General features: G+C 31.7%; 1 protein-coding gene across 1 annotated transcript in view; it reads right to left on the bottom strand.

Moving 5' to 3' along the window:
- Nucleotides 1–22,739: 22,739 nt before the first annotated feature.
- LOC108904540 (gamma-aminobutyric acid type B receptor subunit 2-like) overlaps nucleotides 22,740–25,225 on the bottom strand; it is an 81,285-nt gene continuing 78,799 nt past the window's right edge. The window contains exon 8 of the mRNA XM_023455105.1: nucleotides 22,740–23,651. Within this exon, the coding sequence (XP_023310873.1) occupies nucleotides 22,740–23,651 (912 nt within the window). The remainder of the gene's footprint in view (nucleotides 23,652–25,225) is intronic.

The raw sequence follows: 25,225 nt of genomic DNA, 5'->3' as shown, positions 1-25,225 counted from the left end.
TTCGCTATAATCAACTCGGGGAGAAATTTCAACGACAGAATCCATAAAGTGCAGTTTAGGGTTTACTAAACATCCAAAGCCTCTGAAATTCTCAACCATTTCGGCAATTAGAGTTTTATAATTGTGACTTTTGCGATTACCCAAAAAATTTCCTGCATTTTTAAAGCATTGCCGTGAAGTCTTCTCAGTTTCATTCATTTCCAATACTAAACCTCATAATTTTTTTTGCTAATTTGAGGGCTATCGATTATACTTTTATTACACTTTTAGCAATTAGCATCGTTGACTTCAGGTAATTCATCTCCCGAGTACCCGTAACATTCACATTCTTTGTCCAGAGCCTTAAGGAATTATTTTATTAATTCAAGTTTTATGTGTAGTGGAGGATGCAGACCCTTAGATGGATCTAGCAAAGGCGCCTGAATGACGATAAAAGATCCTAGTTTCAGATCTCCTCGGTTAAGACAAAAAACAGAGATACTCAGTAAATCCTAAATGCTATCCCAAGATAATAATTTATTGATGATAATAATAATGATTTTGAAATATCCACATATTTGCCACTTGTGCTCTAAAGTATATCCAGAGGTAAATAGAAGAAGAAAAGGAAACCCAAATTGACTTCAGCGTTTTCGAAATCATGGAGGTAGGATTATGGAATCCAGTATACGGACCAGCATTCTCACGACTTTACACTTCTTAAACATATCGTAAATAACTAATAAATAATAATATCTCTACAGAAAGAATTTTAAATATGTACCTATGAAAGAGTTTCAAATATTATTTTTAATTTCCTCTAACACCTAGCTACCATTTGCGCATGTTTTTTCTATTCATGACATGTCCTGTAATATATGCTTTCACATATTTCTATTAGGTTAAATTCTATTCGAGAAAATCATTGCTCCGTTGATTCCACTGAAGCTACCAGCAAAGGAAGCTTATATTAAATTAAACTGCACTTTGATCCGTACGATACATCTCGATGAACTAAAACCAAAATACAAACAAAACAACAGTGCTGTGCTTCGCAAGTAATTGGTACTAGTTTAACTATCGCATCCTTAACCTTAACTTTTAGTAGCCGATAATAATGCATCCTTTTTCCTACCTAACGTTCTTATATTAATTTCTTCCGTTTCCTTAAAATATCGTTTTTTTATCCATGACAATGTATAAGGTGATAAGTATATTTTGCGAAATTCAAGATAGTTAAATACTAAAAACGGTGTTATATTTTCAGTGGCTGTCGTTCAAATTAAGATAAACAGTGTAGTTTAGGTATTTTCAAAAGTTATATCATAACTCAGGTGGTTATTGCTTAGATCATTTTAGACCAAAAAGCGTAATTAACAGCCAGAAAATGTTGCATTTATTCAAATACCACATTTAATGCAAATAAGACAAGAATTCACTAAACAGATTTACAAATATCACTCAGTGGAGCAAATACTACGGGACACTGTAAAATATCAGTTTTGATGCCACTGAGAACATCGCTAAGTGCTTTTTAATAAACAATCGTATTTCTAAGAAAAATATTCACTTTATTTCGAATATTATGTCTTGAGTTACTATTATTTTAAATTTAAGATAAACTCGTCACGCTGTTGAATAAATCTTTAAATTGAAAAATTTAAATTATTAATTTAAAAAATATATATATATATAGTTTTTGTTCCAAATACAATTTGAAAATTCAGAATGGCTAGAAAAGGTCAAAAAAAACTTTTGCCGTAGATATTTGTATTTGCCTGAAGGATTGCCTGGAGCGGGCATAATACAAAAATATTTAAATTACTACGCCAATAACATTTGTCCACTTTTACTGTGTAACGAAGTGATTTTCAGACAAGGTTAAAAACACTCCGAACTTTTACTTTCTTTTCAATTTTATTTAAATAAATGTATATACCGCACTGCCATCTTTTAACACTGTCTAAATTAACACGACACGGAATAAGCGTGAAACTACTGGCGCACTTTACCTGTCTAGCAGTTGGAATCTAGAGGCAGTTAGCAACCGCCAACCAGTGAGAGCAGTCCAGTCCATCAGCAGCCCCAGGTGAGATCGCCGTTTGGTAAGATTCTTTCAAATCCAGCTTGTGAAGACTACGCAGCCACAAATCAGCAAGCAGGACTGATATTTCAGTAACTGAGTGACCAGTAGAGCGAACAGTCCAGTCCGTCAGCGGCCCAACACCAGGAAGATCACTGAGTAGTAAGATTTTTCCAAGTCCAACTTGTAAAGACTGTGCAGCCGCCACCGTTCGCTGTAGAAGCTTGGCAGTTGAGCTGAAGTGAGGGTTCACTTCACTTCCACCCGTTGCAGCGAGCAGCCCAGTCCAACAACCGTCCAGCCATAGAAGTAAGTAAATTCATCACATACCTACTGTGCAAGTTTCCCGGTTGACTAGAAACCTGGCGATGCAGTTCTACTTCAGAGTTAGTTGCGTTCCACCGCTTCAGCAGTCGCGCATGAGAGAAGAATCCTGCCAGCAGCACGCCAGTGTTGAGGAGCCTTGCTTTGCTTTTGTCCGCTTGATTGCTTCCTCACTCCTGGTATTTGCACCCCGCTTGTCGATATATCCGCTTCGTGTTATCGTTCCGCTAAATTTGCTGTGTTGTCTTTAGGTTGCGTTTAACACCGCACCGTTGTTTTACCGTTTCCACTATTCATCACCTGCCATAACATAGTCACTATCTAATCTTAACTACATAACCTTTAATAAATGTAAATATTTATAAGGTGTGACTTTTATTCTTGTGTGAAGTCTAAGTCTCCCTAGACCGCTGGACATATCGTGACTTCGCTGTAGCTACCTGAGTAGTGGTGGTGGCACTGTAAACAGAAACTGGCGCCCGACAAATCGCAGCCGCTCAGGCGTCGTAGTGACCGACGTACATCGCCGCCAACGATAACCTCACAAATGGTATTTAAAATAGTATTTCATATGGAAATTAATATATAAATTTTTATACAACGAACATTTAGAGATCTTTACAATTGCTTTGCAAGTGACGACACGAACTATAACTTTGACACTGCATATGTTGATAAGAACTTATTTTCATAATATGAATTAAATAACTGTTATGTTTTTATTGTTGGAACATACTTGTGGGCGATGTGTTTCTTATTTTATTGAAATGCCAGTACACAAGTCAGCATAAACCAACTACCCATATTATTTAGCTAAACAGTCATCTCAAGTTTCCCAAGCTATTTTATACTCGTCCCTTATCTTCTTAAAGGGATTTGTAAATCCGCAACCTACTAAAAAATGGAAATATATTCAGATTTCTCGTAAAGGAAAATCCGGAAATAAACTGAGCCGATCCACATTTAAATACGCATTAAACTGGGTTGTATGTCATTTTCTATTAAATTTTATCAGGGATAAGAGCTGTTGCTTAGAGGTAGCCACAAGAAAGATGCCTTTGACAAGACTTACGTAAAGCCGTTAGGGAATTTTCGGATATAAAAGCTATTTCCCGAGCAAAGTATTTTAACATTATGCTTTACGTCTGGACCTACTTTGATACACAACAGAAACATGTCTGCTGATGAACCTTGCTCTAAAATAAAGTCTTTATTTACTTTCTCATATTTTTTTAAAGCTATTTGTATTTTTTACATTATTTGAACCGTATCGTATCGTAAGGAATAACAAAATAAGAAATAAGAAAGTTCCTTATATAAGTATTGGAGGATGGATGAGGTAAATTGAACTAATCCTATACAGTACATATGTCTTAAATTGGTGATGCAATTAAATATCAGAAACCAAAAGAGGAGAAAAGGTTCAAATGGCTTATAATTTAATATGACGCCCATAAGAAAAAGGGAGGTTGATTATGGTCTGTCAAAGTAGAAATAACGATCTGAGGTTATAGTGATATTGTCGCGATTTGTGATGCGAGCGTCTATCAAATTTGCCTATGTTTCGAACCAGCAACATTTTTACCAAAGAAGCATGTATGACGCGAATCCCGCCACAAAATAGAAATGTTAAGCACGGAGTACAGCTCCGATCTCATAAATAAGAATTTTCAAACCCTCGCAAATTTCTCCGATCTTTCTAAAATTTCACACTAGATGGTAAGATCGACATCAGGTCGCTTCAAAATCATCCACATCGATCACCGATGTCAGGAGTCGGAAATTTTTCAACACACTTTCGGAAAATTGATGAAGGATTCCACATCAAGACGACTGACCTTAGTCGACATTAACATTATTAATTTTCAGACTTGCAACTCCACAGGTACAGCTGTACTAGCCAAGGACAATTTATTCAAAATAGTAAATTAGTAGGTATATTAGATTCAAATAAATAGAAATAAAAATAAAAACTTACATTAACCTAATCAGGTTGTCATATTTTTGACATTTCCTCTATTTGTTTTCTGTAAAAGTATTTTATATACAGGATGACCTGTGTGAAGTACACGTACAACAGAAGACTCAAGATAGACCCATTTGGACTAATTTATCTATACATATAGCAAGGTAGTTGCTTCATACAACATAATTATATATACAGGGTGTTAATTAAGTATGTACAATAAATTCACCAGATTCATTTGAGTGATTTTAAGATAAAAAGTTCATATAAACATTTTTCCGCAGATGCTTCGTTTTCAAGATACAGATAAAAAATTGCTGTTTATAAATATCTTAAATAAACCTTTACCCAATTTTGTTGCAATTTGGCATTGTTAATTGTACTTTATGTTATTTAGTGTTACAGGTTATTAATAAAAAATTATAAAAAAATGTTAATTTCCAAAAGAAACTTTTCCCCATGTTTCTTGTGTGGTTCTGGAATATGTAATTCAGTGAATTTAATTTTTTACGATACGAAAAACATTCAAGAGACAAAAAAGTTGTATTTTTAGTTGTTTAATATAAAAAATATATAAAAATTACAAATAAATCAGTGGCGTATATTTACGAAATAGCAATTTTTTTACAAAAGTTAAACACTCGATATCTTCAAAAAGTCTTAAAATCACTCAAATAATCGTCTGTTGAATTTATTATACATTCTTAATTAACACCCTGTATACAGGCTGTTACAAATTTGCTTTTCACTACAGGGATCTCGGAAACGGTAAGAGGTACGAAGTAGCTTAAATGGGGCAAAGTTGCATAATCAGGGGACCAACATTATGCCTCTAAAAAATCTAAGCTTGATTAGTTTTCGAAATACGTATTTGAAAAAAACCGAAATTTTGGAAATCCGTTTTTGTTTCATTTCAGCCTTGTTTGAGGTGATATTGAAAAAAGAAAAACACTTTCTCATAGACACTTTTTGCCCTCTATCGAATGGCATAATCAATTTTTCCATACATCTACTATTTTTTCTCGCTGAATATCTTCCTAAGTAGGTATTTTTCTTTCCCATATCCTTAACCTATTTTGTTCTGCCAATGTCAGTCCATACTTCGCATCCAAAAGTCAGTACTGGCCTTATAACAGTTTTGTATAATCTAATTTTGAGACCTCTCGATATACCTACCTTTATTTCTTAATATTTTATTAAGAGCCCCAACACAACGATTTCCTGCTATTAATCTTCTTCAAAACTCGGTTTTCCAGTAAATGTCGTTCCTGAATATGAGAATTTTTCAACCTCTTCAAATGTGTATACTTTTCCTTCATCTGTTGTTATTCTTAATATTCGATTTCTTACAAATTCTCTGTCCGACCAAACCATGAATTTCGTTTTAGTTTGGTTGATTACTAATCCCATCCTTTCTGCTGACCTTACCAATCTCTTGAATATTTCTGTTATCTCTTTTTTACTTCTTGTTAACAATACAATATCATCTGCAAACGCCAGACACTGATGTCGTTTGTAGTATATTAGGCCAGATCTATTTATGTTTGCTTCTCTGAATATTATTTCTAATACTATATTGAACAAGAGCGGTGATAATGGATCTTCTTGTCTAAGGCCTTCTGTTACTTCAAATCTTTCCGAAAACTTTCTGTTTATTCTGACACTGTTTTCTGTTTGTGTTAACGTCAATTCTATCATACTTATTATTTTAGGGCTTACAGGCTTACATTCATTTCACTTAATGCTTTATATAATTGACTTCTTCTGACTCTATCATATGCTTGTTTAAAATCGATAAAGAGTAGATATGTTTTCTTCTTATGTTCATAGCTATCTGTCTGTACCTCCCTTAGTGTAAATATTTGATCGACTACCGATATGCCTCGTCTGAATCCACATTGGTATTTTCCTATTTCATTTTCAATCTTCTCAGCTAACCAGTTCTTAATATAAGACGTCAAAATCTTATACATTACATTAAGAAGAGCTATACCTCTAGAATTTTGACAATCCTTCCTATCTCTTTTTTTAAAAATTGGCTGCGATATAGCTTCCTTCCATTTTGTAGGTACTTTTTCTTGTCTCCATATTTTTTCCAGCATTTTGTGTATATTTTTAATTAACTGTTCGCCACCATACTTAATAATTTCTGCAGTAATTCCATCCTCACCCGGATTCTTCATTTTTCAGATTTTTTATTATTACTTTTATTTCTTCTAGGCTAGGTGCTTTTTCTGCGTTGTCATTTTGGTTTATATCTGTTATGTCATTAATTTGCTCTCTTACTTTTTCGGGCTCATTCTGTAATTTATTAAAATGTTCCACATTTTCCAAATTTCCTCCTCATCTCCTATAAGTTCACCTTTCTCATTTCTATAAAATATTGTTTTTGGTTGATACCCTTTTTTCCCGTTTCACTCGTCTGTACATATATTTTATTTTCTTATTGTTGTAGTTTTCCTCCAATCATGTTATTAATCTCTCATTATACTTTCTTTACTTCTCGTTAGATTTTTTTTATACGTCTTTGCCTTTTATATGCTTCTCTTGTTTAATTTGTTTCTTCCTGTAACATTTTTAATCGCAACTTTCTTCTTACTTCCAATTCTTGGTCACATTCTTTGTCAAACGATTTTTCCTTGTAATTACTCTCAAATTTTTCACACGTTGTATTATTAATATTTATATCAAGCGATTATCTAGCAACTTGTAGCAAGCCCACCCTGTAATCTTCATGTATCTGTATAAAAATGTGTGTCGGCAACTAACAGTGCACGGGGTTAATGGAGGGAGATTGTGCGGGTCAACGGTGGCGAAGCGAAGAGAGTCAGTGGCTTTTGGAGACTGCGAGTTTGAACATTTTTCATCACTGGAAGCTATCAACAAGTTGCAGTGGTGCAGTTACTGTCCTTTCTGGCAGGCTGTCTGTCAGATTGGCGATCATTATTCAGAGAGAAGCGATGACGAAGGTGTATGTTAAGTGCCTGGAAGAACTGAGAGGCCCTAAGGTATAATCAGCCATTTTATTTCTTGTCCAGTTTCGACTGTTAGAAGTTATTTTAAAGATATTTATACAAAAAACGATTTGTTATTAAACTCCAAACGAACTCCGTACCGTAAAGTCTACCTAGTTAAAAATGGCAGGATACCTACAAGCTTAGGTTGTTAGTCTTTAAACAGATGTTACTGCTGCCGCAAGTTCGATCCCCATTGTCGGACCGCAGTAAATCAACTGTGCTTAACTATTATTAAAATTTTCCAAGTTTCCCTCATTCTGCACCGAATTATGAATAATCATCATTCGGCCATAAGGCTTACCGAGTAATCAAGCAAATGTGGCCTGCTGAATGACAATAATAATAATAAGAGCCCTACACAACTTACACAAGTCTCTGACCTTTAAAAAACAGTGAGAGCGTAAGTGAAGGTATTGTTATTGATAATATAAATATAATGTGTTATTAATTTTATACTAGGGATAACCTAAAACGTTTCCTTTGTTATAATTCTTTTTAAGAAATTCTCAGTTTTTTTCCATTAATTGAGAACGTACATTTATAAAGCCGTAAATGCAATTAGTTTTCAGAAATTATATAGTATCCAGAAAAGACGGCACAATAAACTTTTACTCATTTTTCACACTGTTGGCGTAGAGACAAACGATTCTACCTGACAGAATTTCTTATTGCGGTATCCTTGAAAATGATGATATATAGTGTAAGAAGAATAATAGTGTATACAAATTACAGCAAAGCATTATTGATTATTTTTTCTAATTTAACACCGACCTACAGGGTGACAATCTATATTTATTGTGTAGGTAACTTTTTTACTTAAGGGTTACAAAGCAGTTAAAGTATCCATGTTGTGTAAAATTGAAAGAGGAACTTAATGCCGTTGTCAAATTTGCACTTGAAGAGCTTCATTTCAAAACGCAATTTCTACGAAAATTTTGCTATTCACTTAGAGATGACTGTACGATCCGTTGGTTAAAAGCAACTGATTTACGCGATAAAGCTTTTCAAGGTATACATTTTGCTTTCAAAATGCATTGAAACCTCAGACTAATAAATAATGGGGACGCCTTTATTTACATTCGATAGTGAAGTGTTGACATAATGTGTATTTACAAACATTGGTACTTGTGACGTCCTTGACGTTGATGCCAATGTTACATTTTTATCTTTATAGTTTGGTACAGCGGTCATTTTAATTGATTATCGTACAAGGATCTACCTCATTCTTGACCTCGACTTACAAATTAGTTACATTGTAATATGCATAAGACTACGACACTGTTTTCTTGCAACTTGTTTTATAATTATAGATTTTGAATATCTGAAAAAAATACATTATTGAAATTCCTAGCAATACAAACGCCGTAAGTGGCATCATTGCTGGTATTAAACGGTTCTAAAGGGGACGCCATTATTACAGTCTATTGTTGTGAAATAGATATTAGCCGAGTTCAGTGTTCTGTGTCTTTTTAAACTGTGTTTTTCTATTTAATTTCAATAAAAATGTCAAAGTGGTGTATAATATGCCGACAATTACAGGAAAAGAGCCAAATATGTGCTACTTCTTTTCACAAGTAAGTTTGACATTGTTTCCATGGGTGTTCTTACAAGTGTGTAAGGTGTCCTAAGTATTTTATTTGTTAATTTATTATGTTTGTAGAATAACATAAGATCCTGCGATACGAGCAGTGTGGCTAGAAAATTTCGCCGTATCTGAATATGATTTTTCAAAAGATAATTATGTCTGTCGAAGCATTTCCGTGCTACAGATATTAAGGTAACAGTAACTGGAAAACGATGTCTCACACATGGAGCTGTCCCTATTAATACAACATTTGGAAGGTAATACGTTTTAGCACAGTGTTGATGAAATGGTTGTGCCTTCTCAAAGGTTCCCCCTTCGAGAAATTGCCAGTGAAGAAAATTTTATAGATGTTGCTATAAAACATCTTCAATCACATGTTGTCCCTGTTCCATAAGAGACGAGCTGTCAATGCTATGAGCTCAAAATTCAGTTTATTTTTGTTGCGTACATTTAAAACGTGCTTATTTTCCCATACGATTAAATGTTGTTCAATGTAAATTCATTTTTCCGTTACTTTTGATACAAATATGTTTTGTTTTTTTTGCATTGTTTATATTCCAGCAGATTTTAATGAAATATATTTTTGCTCCTTTTCTTGTAGTTTTATTTAAATTATTTATTTTAATAAATGTAGTTCTTCCAGTAATCGAGAACTACTATGAAATAATAGAACTAATATTAGGTAATGACATTGCTATAGCTATAGTATAATGATAGTTTCAATCGAGGAGTTTTCTTTAGTCACTCTTTTGTTCTGGAAATGTTTTTAAAATATTAATTATAGATTTTGAAGAAACCATTAACTTTTTCCTATTTATTGTCTATTTATTACACATGAAAGCTTAAGTAATCGAGCACTTCTGATATTATTCTATTAAAAAGTATATTTTTTATGGTTTCCTTATATTGTGATAGATTTTAAATCTAAACTCGGTACGCCACTGTACCAGGGACCATTGTGTTTACTTATGTATCATTTGTTTATCAACATACAATAGGTTGAGGTTACATGTTTACATTGTGTACTGAAATAGGGAATGCGGCCTCCCCTTTACTTATTACTCTGAGATTGAAACGCACTTTACGAAAATCCGATGTAACCTTGGTGAGTTTGTCAAAACTTTTTTATGTTGTTTTAATGTACCTGTTCAAAGAATTAATACTATTGCTGGTTAAACAAGGGAAATAAATTAAGGAAATGAGAGGAGGTGATCGAAGATCAAGGAAAAATGAAGCCAAGAAATTAAGGCTAATGGATTTCACTGGAAAATTCAGAAATTGAGAAAGTCATTATAATAGAAAGACATCTGAACTTATTTACTTGTTCTCAGAACTAAACATAAAAAGGTTGTATGATTTATATAACCGAAAACATTTGGACATGCAAATAAAATATGGATATTTTTAAAAAAAATTTTATGAAATTTTCATTGCCTTCAGATGAGTAGTAGTAGTCAGAATTATCATGGAGCTACGTTTACATAAATTGAGGGCGAATCAATTTCCCATATTAATCAAAGAGGAACTTGTTGAAATACTTTCATATTGCTTCGATATGCATCAGATCCAACCCCTTGGGAAGGTGCCGGCTCCGAGGCATTTTATTCGCGGCAGTTGTGCTTTTACAATCCTGACATATACTGAAAAAGTCAAACTTTTGCACATGGACAGAATGTGAAGGGTGAAGTAGCATCTGCTGTATGTGATTTTCTACGTCATTTGAAAATTCCAGAAAATGTAAAAAATATAAGATTTTTCGCGGATGACTGTAGAATGGCTGGTACGCTTATGTCATATATGCTATGTATAATATGTGGCTGTACCGCGAGCTCCACAACTCAACAACATCACCATTATCTTGCCAGTTAGGGATCATACTTATATGCCCGCTGATCGGGTATTTGGTCAAATAGAATTAAAATATCGGAGGCACAGTGTAATTGCAATGAAGGAAGATTAAGAAAAGATGTTAAAAGAGGTTTGTACCCAACGAAAAATTGGAACATACTGGATACGTCATGATGCAAAGAAAATGGGTTATATCTACTGCAAAAAGCTCACTGGAATAAAAGAGATGAAATGAATTATTCTCAACCTTGACTAGCTTACCAGAAAAATGAAAAATCAAAGATATTCAGGTGAAGATGGAGCAATAATATCGAAATGATGAGGTTCCTAAAAAATTTTGTAGTATTATGAAAAGAGAAAAGCAAGTAAGTAATGCCAAACTAAACCCCATACCCTTTTCTAAATAATAACATCAAAGCCAAAAAGTTGATAGACATAAAGAATCCCATGGATTTATATGATGAGGATTGGCAAATATATGAAAGATTCTACTTTTATAAAAAAAATTGTAGCAAATCTCAGACCTTTAGAAGAGCAAGATGAAGAAGATGGTGGAGAAATAGAAAACTTAGTCAAATAACCTTACTACGTTTGCATGGAAGAAGATTATGGTGTCCGATATTAAAATGAAGAGGTTTTGTTAATTTCATAGTTTAGTTTCTGTTTTTTTTTTTCATTACCTAATGTTTATTTTTATAATAAAACAAATTTTATATAACAGGTTTCTTTCTTCAAAATACAATTTCTTTCAATACTTTTTTTTTCAAAATAAAAATAAATTATGCTTTTTTTCAAACTGCAATTTCTTTTAGCAAAAACATTTTTTTTTTTGCTAAGATAATATGTGATGATCCCTGCAGAAATTTGTTTGCCAATCATGACTGACTGACTTATTTAGAAAAACGGTATTTTGTACTAGACAGAAAATGTGATTTGAAAAGAAGTTTTTCCATTTGGTTTTAAATTTCTTGAAGTATTTTGAAAAATTTTCGAATTTTGAGATTTAACTATTTTAGAGAATGTAAAATATACAAGAATACACATGTTTCCAAATTTTTAATTTTTAATAAATAGACAGTGGAAGACGCAGCTCGTAACAAAGCCATATTATTCAGTTCACTGTCCCAGTTTCCATTTTTATTTCAGTTGTTTCACAGTGGTCAGTCTGTTTCATCATATGTATTTTGTACGTTTGCATAAACTAATGTTATAGTCATTTTGTATATTTAAGTAATTACAAAATCTACTATTACTACTAGCTGAAGGAATAAAATGAAATGCCAAAAGGGAAAATAAATATATATATATCAGAATTCTTTCAAAAGTGGTTTGATGGTGGTGCCAAATATTATAAAGGTATATTCGTGTAAATGAGCGAATTATAAATTCTTCTACTAAATGCAAAAGTGACAAGATGTAATTAAGTAAATTAACTTATATTTAGTTTTTATTTGGTGGTAATATCAATTGTTTCGACATATTTCTATGAATATATTCATATAGACATTAATAAAACTGAGTTCGGTTATGTTAAGAACCGAACGCTAATATTAAACCTATTATACTCACCTGTTAATAACTGAATTTCTCTCATAGTATTACAAAAGTTGGATAAATTAAATCATTTATAATTACATTTTTTCCATCAGTACTATCATATAATCTATCTGTCTAGAGACGATCTAGTACCTCCATCTTTCTCCCTCATACATGCACACTAATTACTGCAGAAGGTTCGCGGTTGAAAGGGGAGCAATCAAATTTATTGCAACCTCGCTACCTTAATCAAGCTATAAACATAAACATGGATTAAGCTAAGTCACATGAACTTGAATCTTTAATAGAGGGCTGACAAAGCTTCCGTCTCCATAAACATAAATCGTTATTGCATGTTCCTAATTTACTAGCAAGGTTTGTCTAGTGTCTCGTCTGTAATTGCAAGGTATGTGCTATTTAGCTTTCTACTCGCATCCTCTTCGTCAAAAGCCGTAAAATGACATAAACAGATATGCAGGTACCTCAACCTCAACATGATATTGTTGTTCGTATAAGATTAATAAGTACAAGTTATTAGATATAAATGTCACCCCAACTTTATTAACTTTCTTATCACATTATGTTTGCAAAAAATGTTAAATATATTTGGATATAAATCATTACCTTATTTCGACACAAGAAATATCATTGATACAAATATTAAATTTATTTTATAGAAAGAAAATATACATAATTAGACAACTGCTTTTAAAATGTAATGAAAAGTGTTCAATTACAAATTGCATAAATATTGAACTGACCCTTGTACTACGTCTATCTCGCTTATTTTCTCACTATTCCCTATTCTTCATTTGGTAATATTAATACACTCAGCACTTGACCAAGTGTATTTAAATCATTGAAATTGAGTTGAGAAATTGTTATCCAATCGATGGCCAAAAGGTCGTCAGCCCATAGCGGTCCATGGCCTAGCATTTTACACTCAGCCAAAAGGGTTACCTCTCAATGGCTTCTCATGTATGGATTCTGTATATTTTAATTAATACATGTTAAAATTAATATTGGTTTGCCTCTCTATTTTTATTCTCATAGCAGCCAAGAGAAGAGCCTTAAGGAAATAATATTTTACAGTGTTCCAAAGGTAAACGTAGACACTACCAACCTGCAATTTATATAAGTATTACAAAAGATAAATCGAACTGAGGATTTTTTTATATAGCAACCACTGCCTTCATGTTTTTTGAGTATTACAATGATATGAGGTGTAGTGAATCTAGCTCTGACAGTAAGGAAGGTCATTATAACATGTCATACATATACTAGACACTCAGATAGAAATTTATCAATTGCTTGAAAACCATTAAGTCCTTGTATAGAGTCGGGTACACTTACGCCTTCTGCCTCCCTTTACAAGAAGAGCCTCATTTGTAATTTTTCTTCGCCTTGGTGCGAGGCTGAGGCCGTTCGAATGCCGCCCGACGAGGATGGAAACTGATACATTTCTTGTTGCCTAAATTATAACGAAAAATGGTAGAAAACAGCCCTTTTTTTATTCCAATATATCTTTTTAAAGCAATGGAAGAAAGTACTAAAATTTCATATCACATTTGGCAAAGTATAAATGAAGACAGTAAAACAAAAATTAATTGGGATAGGTAAATAATTCGTGAGAAATTAATTTCTAAATATGAATTTTTTTTTGGACTTTTACAAATAAACGATTATTTCTTTATAGTATTACAGAATTATGCAATTTTTTATATAGTTGTCTTTTAATAAATAAACTGATTAGACTTTACTTCATAGTTTGTTCAACACTTTATTATTTAAAAAGTTATATTGGAATAAAATTATTAAAAAATATTCATTCATGAATAGCATTATTTCTGACCTTTAATTCGCTTGATTTGTAATAGATGTCGCACTAGTAAAAATTTATTTTTGAGTGGACTCGGGTTATTTTTAACGAACAGCTGTTGTATTGTGGTTAATTTGGAATAACCTGATTCTGAATTGGTAGTCATGGTTTCTGTTAATTGATACGTAAAAATATTTAAAGAATATCATGATCATTTTATATATATTTTTGTATAAAAGTATATAAGTAACAGTGCAAGTCCATACTATTATATAATTTTAGAAAATATGAAATATAAACAATTTTTAGTTTATTTAAAACCATAATTTATAATTAATATACCTATATTAGTATCTACGGTTAGTGGATAAGAGGGAAAACATTTTTATTTTCTATTCTACTAGAAAAAGTAATTCGTGACAAAAAATATTTTGCTTTTTAATTGAATATGTTTGTCATGAAAAACTGTAATTTATATATATACAGGGTGATCAGAAATTTAACAAAATTAATAACGTTGAAGAATAAACTGCTTTTGTTTTTGATAATATAAAAAAATGTTAATAAGAAAAGTTGTTCATAACGGAAAGTTATGTTATAATTACGATTTGTGAATAAAGCGGCTTACTTTGGTATAAACAGAAATGGAAAATATTATATTTTTAATAATTAATATTAAGTAATTCTTGATAAAAAAAATTCGCATATTAATATAAATAGAATTTTAATTGTGAATATACATAATAATGAGAAAATATAAAAAATATGTACGATATACTTATTTTGTCCAAAAAATGTGTAAAGAATTATGTACAAAAGGACGATTTGAGTCTAAATTTTTTTTATGAGAAATAGGTATTCAGTTCACTTCACTTGAAAAAATAGTTGTAGGTACTTTAATACCTCCAATATAAACAGAAATTCTGTGGAACAGTGTAGTTTAATAAATATGTAAATAAATGAAAGTAATAAAGAAATAAATAGAATAGGTACAGTAGAACAGGAAAAAATTTAAAAAATCATAAAATAAAATTATTTCTTTTTATTAATTTGAGCTTCTATAATATATTCTGGATCCATACATCTTTTTCCCTGTGGAATATTTTTGTATATTATTTCTGGTAGTATACAATTTTTATAAAATTGTTCCAAATTTGTTGCCATTGATTTTTTCCATAATTCTTCATCTTTCTTAATTTGTTCTACATAGAGCGGGTTGTTTTCACCACTATAGGTATATTACGAAATAACATATAGACTTCTTCCGGTTATATTTAACTGTCTCTGTATCTGAAAGTAAGAAAAGAATTTTACCAGATAATATTTGTTATAAACATAGATAATTATACATTTTTACCTATTATGCTTTTGATTTACCATAATGATATATCTAGTCATATATAGGGTGCCACAATAGTGCGATAAAGTTTAGTATAACTGCCTGTAGTAGTGATACGAAAAAAGTTACTTGCTCGGATTCACATTTTATTATTATTTCCATTATTCATTATTTTCAGACCGAATTAAACGTTCAGAAAATCTTGTTTTTGGCCTGAAGATTTTGCCCTATACAACTATAACTGAAAATAATTATAAACTTTGTCACACTATTGGAACAGCCTGTATGTGCATTGCAACGACAATATGTCATATTTATATTACGGCTAAGTAAGCGGAAAGTCCATTGTCGCATATGTAATTTTTATTTTCAAATAATCAAATACAATATACCTACATATTTATTTTTAATATCTATTATTTACTTGAATTTAGTACTAAGTACAACTATGCCTAGCAAATTGTAATACTTACTCTGTTAATGTTTTTTCCTTCATATAAAAAATAGTAAACTCCACAAATAAAATATTTCGCAGCCACAACGCAACAATAAAAGATAACAGCTCAAAGATCCATACAAGAAATAATTACATTCGCACCTACTCTGGTCCGAATCCATATAAGTACTAAAATGTAGAAAATAATATGAAATAAAACTTTTAGTTGGCTGCAAATATTATAAATTTGTACAACCACTTGCCATCCTCCTTTTTTGTAAATATGTACATAATAATATGTAGAAGATAGAAAATAGAAATATTTTCAGAACAAAAAACCGGCGGCCGCAAATTGGAGTTTTTATTATTTTATTACCCTTCTCTTTTCATATGCAATTATGAGATAGCAAGAGAGTGGGATGGACGTATAGGCCGGACAACTCATTATCGTGCACGTGTGCGTGCACCTGGCATTTTCTCGTTTTTTTTAGGTGTGTTTTGCCGGAATTTGAATGAATGAAATAATCGTACTATTTTTACTATAAACGTATTTCCTGTAGCGACATCTATATGAATATTGTAGTACTTTGTTAGATGAAACGGGACTTCAATTTCCGTTCTTAAATGGAAGGAATTATATTCGCGTGATTTTTTTCTTTCTATATTGTCTTGCCATGTAAACAAATGACCAAGAACGGGTACAAGGCAAGGAGGGATATGGGCCAACAAAAATACAGCAGAATGACACTAAATCAAATTTTAAGAAATTATTAAAATAACGTGGCCTGTTAAAAAAATGAGCCATTAATCCTGGCCACTCGCCCATTTTTGTCAGCGTAAATGTATATTTTACATTTAATTGGGTCTATTTTAGGTATGTACATTTAGAAATATATTTATGATTTCCCTTTTATATCTCTATTTACCATATCTAGCCGTAACTAGTGTTTTAATGACGATATATTGAAATACCTACCATTGGAAATATTTTTATGTATTATGTATCGGGTGGTCCACCATAAGTATCCTATTTTCTTCATAAATTTTAGAGATTTAAAAAGATATGTACCTAAGAATAAATGTTTTAATAATATATTAAGCATTAAGAACGGTAAGGGTAAATTACCGTTCGAAGACAATGTTTGGAGGCTGAGCGAAGCGAAGCCTCCAATTTTGTCTGAGAACGGTATAACTCTTAACGTTCGTGATGCTTATACTATTTTTTGCACGATCGCAATAAATGAAAACGANCTTTTCTTTTCATATGCAATTATGAGATAGCAATAAAGTGGGATGGACGTATAGGCCGGACAACTCATTATCGTGCACGTGTGCGTGCACCTGGCAATTTCTTTTTTTTTTAGGTATGTTTTGCTGGAATTTGAATGAATGAAATAACCTACTATTTTTACTATAAACGTATTTCCTGTAGCGACATCTATATGAATATTGTAGTACTTTGTTAGATGAAACGGGACTTCAATTTCCGTTCTTAAATGGAAGGAATTATATTCGCGTGGTATGATTTTTTTCTTTCTATATTGTCTTGCCATGTAAACAAATGACCAAGAACGGGTACAAGGCAAGGAGGGATATGGGCCAACAAAAATACAGCAGAATGACACTGAATCAAATTATTAAAATAACGTGGCCTGTTAAAAAAATGAGCCATTAATCCTGGCCACTCGCCCGTAGGTCTAAAATTGAAAATAACTACGTCAATACTTCAAGAAGTAGATTTTGTTGACAGTAATTTTTATACAAAAATTCATATACACATCTAAGCAATTCTAAAAATATAAAACAAAGACACATCATCACCACCACCATTCAATGTCTAAAGCTCCCTTATGATTTATTTTTAGAACCCATATTCATATACTTTTTCACCCGTATAATTATAATCTACAAGGGTTTATAGCATGCTAGACTATAATTATTTTAAAATTAGTTAATAGTAATCGTAATGTTCTCTTAACTACTAATTACTTTCCCAGTTTGCTCTGTATATTTGACTATAATTATTTATCACAAAAGAAAAAATACTATTTTTGTCAGCGTAAATGTATATTTTACATTTAATTGGGTCTATTTTAGGTATGTACATTTAGAAATATATTCCTGATTTCCCTTTTATATCTCTATTTACCATATCTAGCCGTAACTAGTGTTTTAATGACGATATATTGAAATACCTACCATTGGAAATATTTTTATGTATTATGTATCGGGTGGTCCACCATAAGTATCCTATTTTCTTCATAAATTTTAGAGATTTAAAAAGATATGTACCTAAGAATAAATGTTTTAATAATATATTAAGCATTAAGAACGGTAAGGGTAAATTACCGTTCGAAGACAATGTTTGGAGGCTGAGCGAAGCGAAGCCTCCAATTTTGTCTGAGAACGGTATAACTCTTAACGTTCGTGATGCTTATACTATTTTTTGCACGATCGCAATAAATGAAAACGAAATTATATATACGTATTTAATTTTTTATGTAACGTCAAAAATGACGTTTCTGAATAAATTTGCGAAGCAGGTTTTTTGAAATCTACTGATGTTTATTGTTGTCACGGCTTTCTTAATTGACGAAATTGACAGTTCTAGAATAGAATAGAAATTGAAAAAACATGTACTGCTCCAATTTCTGTAAGCAATTGTACAAACTGTACATTTAATTTCAACATTAATAAATAGATTTAAAATACATCTTTCTTTTATATCAATTACCCACATTTAAAACTGAATTCTAGAAAACTCATTCCAAATCAATGCGATGTTGAAAATGTCTATTTTGACAGTTATTCACTTACCGTTCTAGAACGGTAAGTGAATTACTTACCGTTTTGTTAGCCTTAGCAACCAGTAAGCGCATCCTACTGTCGTAGAAACAAACATAGTAAGTGAACTAAAAAAGCTTGATCGTGCAAAAAAATATTTTTAAATTTGTGTTTTTCTATGTGGTAGAAACAATTGAATGTGATACTAATGTCGGTTTACGATATGTTTGCAATGACCTCACATTTAGTAAGTAAGTGCTGTCGATAAAATAAACCTAAATTCTTGTTTTGTATAACGTTGGCCAGCCATTGAACGAGAATCATAAAAATTAATCTACCGACAAATGACAAGCATTTGACGATTTCGTTACTTTCGATAGCAGCTCCGTGTGATTTTTGTGTATTGAAATCGATTGAAAACGTATAAAAAATTCTTTTCACAAGTATTCAATTATAATGGTGTGTAGCGAAAAGCATTAACTTGCCTAAACCTTTATCGAGTCGCGCCCAAGAAACGGTGGGATACTTAACAAATTGATGAATTAACTGTTAATTGTTTAGGAACGAGCAAACAGAAGGTCATTTCTTCCACTTACCACTGTAGGAAACGTAAATTATAATTGTTATATCCACTATGAACTGTATTTTAAATATTTAAATTTTATGTCAAAATTGTTAGGTTATGTTTGATAAAATTGCGAATCTTATTGTCTGTTAATATTCTTTGTTTCAGAGAGTTGCAGAGACTTTATATCCAAATATATCAATATCAGTCAATCATGTTACGGCTAAACATAACAAAGATGAAGCATCTAAAAGTCTGCAAAAAAACTTGTGAAAACTAATCTTAGATGTTGATGATTGATGTTGAAGACTATAATTTAGAATGTTATTTATGAAATGTATAAAGACTTCGTTGAAATCTTACTAAAATATCGATCTTAAGTTAAAATTATTCATTTTAGTTGACACTAGCGACGGTAAAGTTGCAGATAAATAAATACCTATACTTAAAAATATTATATTGTTATTTTCATAATTCACCAAACGTAAACAAATAAATGTTGAAAACATATTGTTTTATATTCTCTACTGTTATTTTCTTACATTTAAATAAAAACACTTGAAGCACTCTAGAAAATATTGACTGCAGTAATCCTGTTGCCTAATTCTAAATCAATTAATTTCCTTTATACTGAAAAAAATTACAATCTGGCAACTGTATCATTTCGCACTGTAACGTCATTGCAAACTTACTTCGACTGTACCAAGAAATAACACCAAACTACATTTTTTTCACATCCTGTACATTTTAGGTAGATATTGGGTTGGGGAATGAGAAATGTCGGTTTTTTATTTCAAATTATGTTTATCTGTAAAATAATAATAAATAGGCTAATCAGTGATGTATTCTCAATCGTTATTTATGACTTCCCAACGTTTAACAAGTTTCTCGATACCCCTTCTGTAAAAATCCTCCGATTTTAACTCGAAAAACTAATCTAATAAGCTCTTAACTCACTGTTGTTGTTATAAACATCTCGTACGGAGTTTGACAAAGAAGTAAAGGTCAGATGGTACCTACCAATTCAACTTCTGAATGGTGGTGATATGTGGTAGCACATTGTCATGTTGCAAAAGAACGTCCTGTCGCCGATCAGGTCCCTTTGTTGAATAGCCGCGTGGAGTCACCTTAGTTGTTGGCCATAGAGTTCTGCGTTGACGGTTGGTTGTTTGGTAAGAGTTCGTAATAAAGAATCCCTTTTCAATCCCACCAGATGTATAACATTGTCTAGATGTATAACCATTTCATCTGTTTCAAGTTCACGTATAGACACCATTTTTCATCACTAGTGACAATACGATGAAGAAAAGGTTCCTTATAACCACGTGTTGATTCATGACGACAGAGCAAACTAGCGTCAATTGCGGAGCATTGATTCTTATTATTTTCGTTCAAAACATGTGGGACCCAAGCGTCGAGTCTTCAAACTTTTCCCATCGAATGCAGGTGGTTTACTATTTTGTGATCACATTCCATCTCTTGAGCCAATTCCCTTGCTGATTATATTGGATTTTCGTGAAGGAGTCTATTCAATTGCTCTTCATCAAATTCACCAGGGCGTCCAGAACGGTTAATGTCTTTAAAGTTGAAATCAACTTCTTTAAAAGCGCAAACCATCCAGGGGTCATTGGTTAATTCAGCGCATCATCACGATATACATACAGCACAAATTTCCCGAGCAGTTTGAGCGGCTTTAGCGTTTTCCCCGTCTCGATTAAAAACAAACAAGAAGCAAGAGCCGAAAATGATCAATTTTATCAACTTGACATTCTATTTCAAATTAATGAAAATTCATCTAACGAAGCAACCAAAAACACAGTAAAGTTTGCTATGTCTCTCTCTAATAACAAAGGTGATGTAGTCAAAGTATATAACGTAAATGTAATACATCACGCAGACTTGCTTGCAAAACAACTTTTCTCTCTAGCACATTAAGGCAAATTTATTTTATTTATATTTCTCGTACTAATAGAGATAGGTCAGTCAAATCTTATATCTCTGTAAGCCTAAGATGGTGTTCTATCTGAATATACTGTATGATAAAAAATATATATTAATTCTCTGCTGGTAGTTGTTTTCGCAAACATAAGGATTAAATATTTTAAAAGTTTCCTACATCTTACTAATTGTAAGTTCAAAACTGATCTTAATCCATGATATTGATAGTTAAAACTTATGTATACCTTTTCACTTTTTTTGTTCGTCGAAATATAAAGGAGAAAATAGGGATGTTGGACCATTTGGTACCTATTAACAAGGTGTTCTCAAAAAAGACCTTTAATTTTTAATAATTTGAATGAAATATTGATTGTGAAACATACTTCGCATGAAAATTAACACAGCATCGAGAAGATGCAATTTCTAAATTGATTTGACATTTTTGTTTTGGTTTTAGGTTTTAGGTTTACTACTCTGTTTATTGAAATTCCAATTTCCTCCGAAATTTGAACGATGCTGTAGGATGCGCCAGCTAAATAACAAATTTCACTTAAATTCTTTTTTCTGAACAATTTTCTGAATCACAGCATTATCTTTGTGACTAATTACCCAGATAATTTGAAGTGAGTCAGTTTATTATAAGAATTTAAAAACATAGAAATAACAATAGACAATAGAAAAATCCACTAATTTTTATTACAATATAGATAGAGATTAGAAACATCAACCCCTACATCTCTGCCTTGATACTGAGGAAATGCTCAGAGAAATTTAAAATGACATTGATCAAGGATGGATCAATGTCGAATGCATCAATTATTATTAGAAATATTAATTTATTTTCTCCTTTGCTTTTATTCTTATGTTTATACATTTTTGCGATGTACTGGTATATTTTTCTTATCAGGGTACCTCAATTTTCAAAATTTTTATTATCAAATTGACTTAAAATAAAATGTGACAATTCGAGTTCTTTATATCTTAGAGTGGAAATTGGGAAATTAAAATAGTCATGTTATTTAATGGAATAGCAAACAATATGGGACATGAAAACAAGATAAAAAGAAAATTAGAAGAGTAGGTATTTTAAATAATTCCTAACACATTGTAGTTATGAATATTCTTTTTTTTTTCGTTTTAAATTTCGGAGAACAAATACCTAAATGAAAATAAGTAGTCAAAACAACTGCGAGAAACGTAATGCGTTTTGATGTGAAGTGTATTTACATTAGCGCACATTTTGTAAGTACCATTAAAATAAGTGTGGAGGGCTTCGCCAAATGAATTACGTAAAAGAATATGTTCGTCATTCTTTGATGTAATAGTTACGTAGACATTTAAATATGTAATAAAAGAATATTTCTTTTTTAGGATAAGGATGGGTAATATTTTTTAAACACTCCGTATATTTATATTTCTTTTTTAAAATTTCACCATTATTATAATGTCTACTTTCCTAAATACATATGTGTATTAAACAATTAATTACCTACTTCTCTTTATCAAATACTTTTTTCTACTTAACTAAATAATTCATTTTCTTTAATGTACATCTCCGACTTTGCTTTAGACATGCTACTAAATGGATCTACTTGTTTATAAATTTCTGGACTCGACCTAGGTTTTATCCCATCATGTTTACGAATCTCAAACAGATCGCAGTCCTGGTCAATTTCGTGCTGCTGGGGAGTGCTATGCAGGGAATTGAAGCTGCCAAAAAACTTTTTTAACCTTTCAAAAAGTTTGGTTTTCTCGAAAGAATTATGACTGTCTAATTTGTTGTCGGATAAAAAACCTTTTCTACAATTGTTCATTTGACAATCTGTACTTGGCCATGAAGCTCTACCTATTATAGGTGTAGGGACACTTAAGTAATGAGAATCTACAGTTACGTCGATTACGTTAACGCTAGATTTCACAGAACAACTTGAGGGATGGGCTAAAAGTTCCTCCAACCGCGATATTTCTTTATCCAAACTTGCTAGCTCACATCTGTAGACTTTGTTTTGGATCTCCAATCTACAGATTTGCTCTCTGGGGTCATCAAAAATAAATCTTCTCGTGTTACTTTCAATTTTAAGACCCATGCTCTGCATTATAGGATCTTCGCAGTCAATCTTCATAAGCACAGCCTTCAGCTTTGGAAGAAACAGAAGGAAGAGCGTTATAGTCGTGGCAATTAAAATGCTACCTGTTTTTGCCAAGTATGCTAGTATGAAATAGTTAGAAATGAAGCTGGAAAGTATCACTATAATGGTACTAAACACAGCACTATATACGCAGATGCCGATGTACTGGGAGTCGTTCAGTGCTGGAACTTTCACGTGTCTGGTTTTCCAAGCCATGAAAACTCCCATTACTAAGATAATGCTTTTATATCCGAAGAGAGCAACGTACCAGCCTACCGTGTTGTGAGAACTGCATACTTCTACCTGTAATAGAAATATGGTATAGACGTTATTTATAATGTTTTTAATAATAACTGTTAATTAGAATACGTTTCAATTGATTTTCAGAACATGTTTTATAACTATTGATTTTATGTTTTTGTAACTAGAGGTATGTAATTTTATTTAATTGATAAATTCAATACGAGAAAATTAAATCAATATAATCGATAACATAAAACTTTTTTAATGGATCATAAATATTTATTAATAAAGGCTAATGTTATAAATAAAATATGCTAAAATCATATATTGTCACTGTCCGCGTTTTTTTTTTTTTCAAGTGTAGCCCCCTTCCACTTGGCTTTGGATTTGGGGGTTATGTTCCTTTATGTAGTAAATAATATACTTAAGTGATCTTTTTTTAAATACTAAAAAGATTGAAATTGCCAATCCCATTGTAAGTTCTACATTATACATTTTCTTGTTGATTTAAGATTGACAATATTGTTATGCAGGCCGCAGCTGAATCTCCCAAGTTGTTTCCAATTCCACGAAATAAAAAATATTCTGTTTACATATTCTACGAATCTCTAAGTTTATCTATTTTATCTTAGCAATAACTAACCCGACCCAATTTTCATTTGCTTTGTTCTGGTACACTTTTTTTATTAGAATTGGAACAATCTAAAATAAAGCGAGACATTTTATTAGATGTATTGAATATCCGCAAATACATAGGCGTCTGGTAAAAAACGATAAATATGAAATAAACCCTTTTAGGTATATTGTTTTTCATAATACTCCAGTCGGCAGAGGCCGAAAAGTTACTGTTGGTGACATTTTCTTGATAACTCGGAAATAACTACATAGGTCTACTTTAAATGATGAGTATAATAACAGGCTAATTTGCTGACAAAGTATTTTATCAGGAAAAAAAGTTATTAACAATTTAATCGTGAAAAAAATTTTTTTTAGTAGTTTTCTTTAAATAACTCAGCGGGATGACTTTGTACGAAAAAATGCTTAGGACATGATTTTGTTCGTAATAAAAATAGCTACAAAATGGCGGTGGTCCGATTACGAAATTTGCAATAACAAAGCCGTGAGATTGAAAAAACGGTATAAAACGCCAATTTTTTTAAGTTGCTGTAAAAATGTCAATTATAAACAAAAAGTGATAAAACTTTCGAAAACTATAGTTCAATATATATACAATAATGACGCTAAAGCCGAAAATCAGGAGAGCAAAACTTTTTGTTCTATAAGGTGTTATACATTCATCGGCATCTGAAACTCGAAACTTTGCCAAATTTGTTCGAAGCTTTGCTGACACTTGAAATTTGGTACACACATAGTGTAAATATGCAGAAACCAAAAGCAATTTGCAAAATTCAAGTATCTTCATTTTTGCAGTTTTGGTAAGGTTTTATACGTCACCCTAGTTTTATACGTCACCGTTTTTTTAATTTTTGGACGTATATTTATGTATATTTATAAAATATTCCATTACGGTAGATTAGCCAGCATAATTACCTACAATTTAAAAAAATATATATTTTCATCGTTTAGATCCTAAGCTACTTAACATTTTGCGCCTGTTAGCCGTAGTCGTACAT

The sequence above is a fragment of the Anoplophora glabripennis genome, unplaced genomic scaffold (genome assembly GCF_000390285.2).
Source record: "Anoplophora glabripennis isolate ALB-LARVAE unplaced genomic scaffold, Agla_2.0 scaffold23, whole genome shotgun sequence".
Classification (NCBI taxonomy): Eukaryota; Metazoa; Arthropoda; class Insecta; order Coleoptera; family Cerambycidae; genus Anoplophora; species Anoplophora glabripennis.
This window is presented reverse-complemented; position numbering and strand designations above follow the sequence as displayed.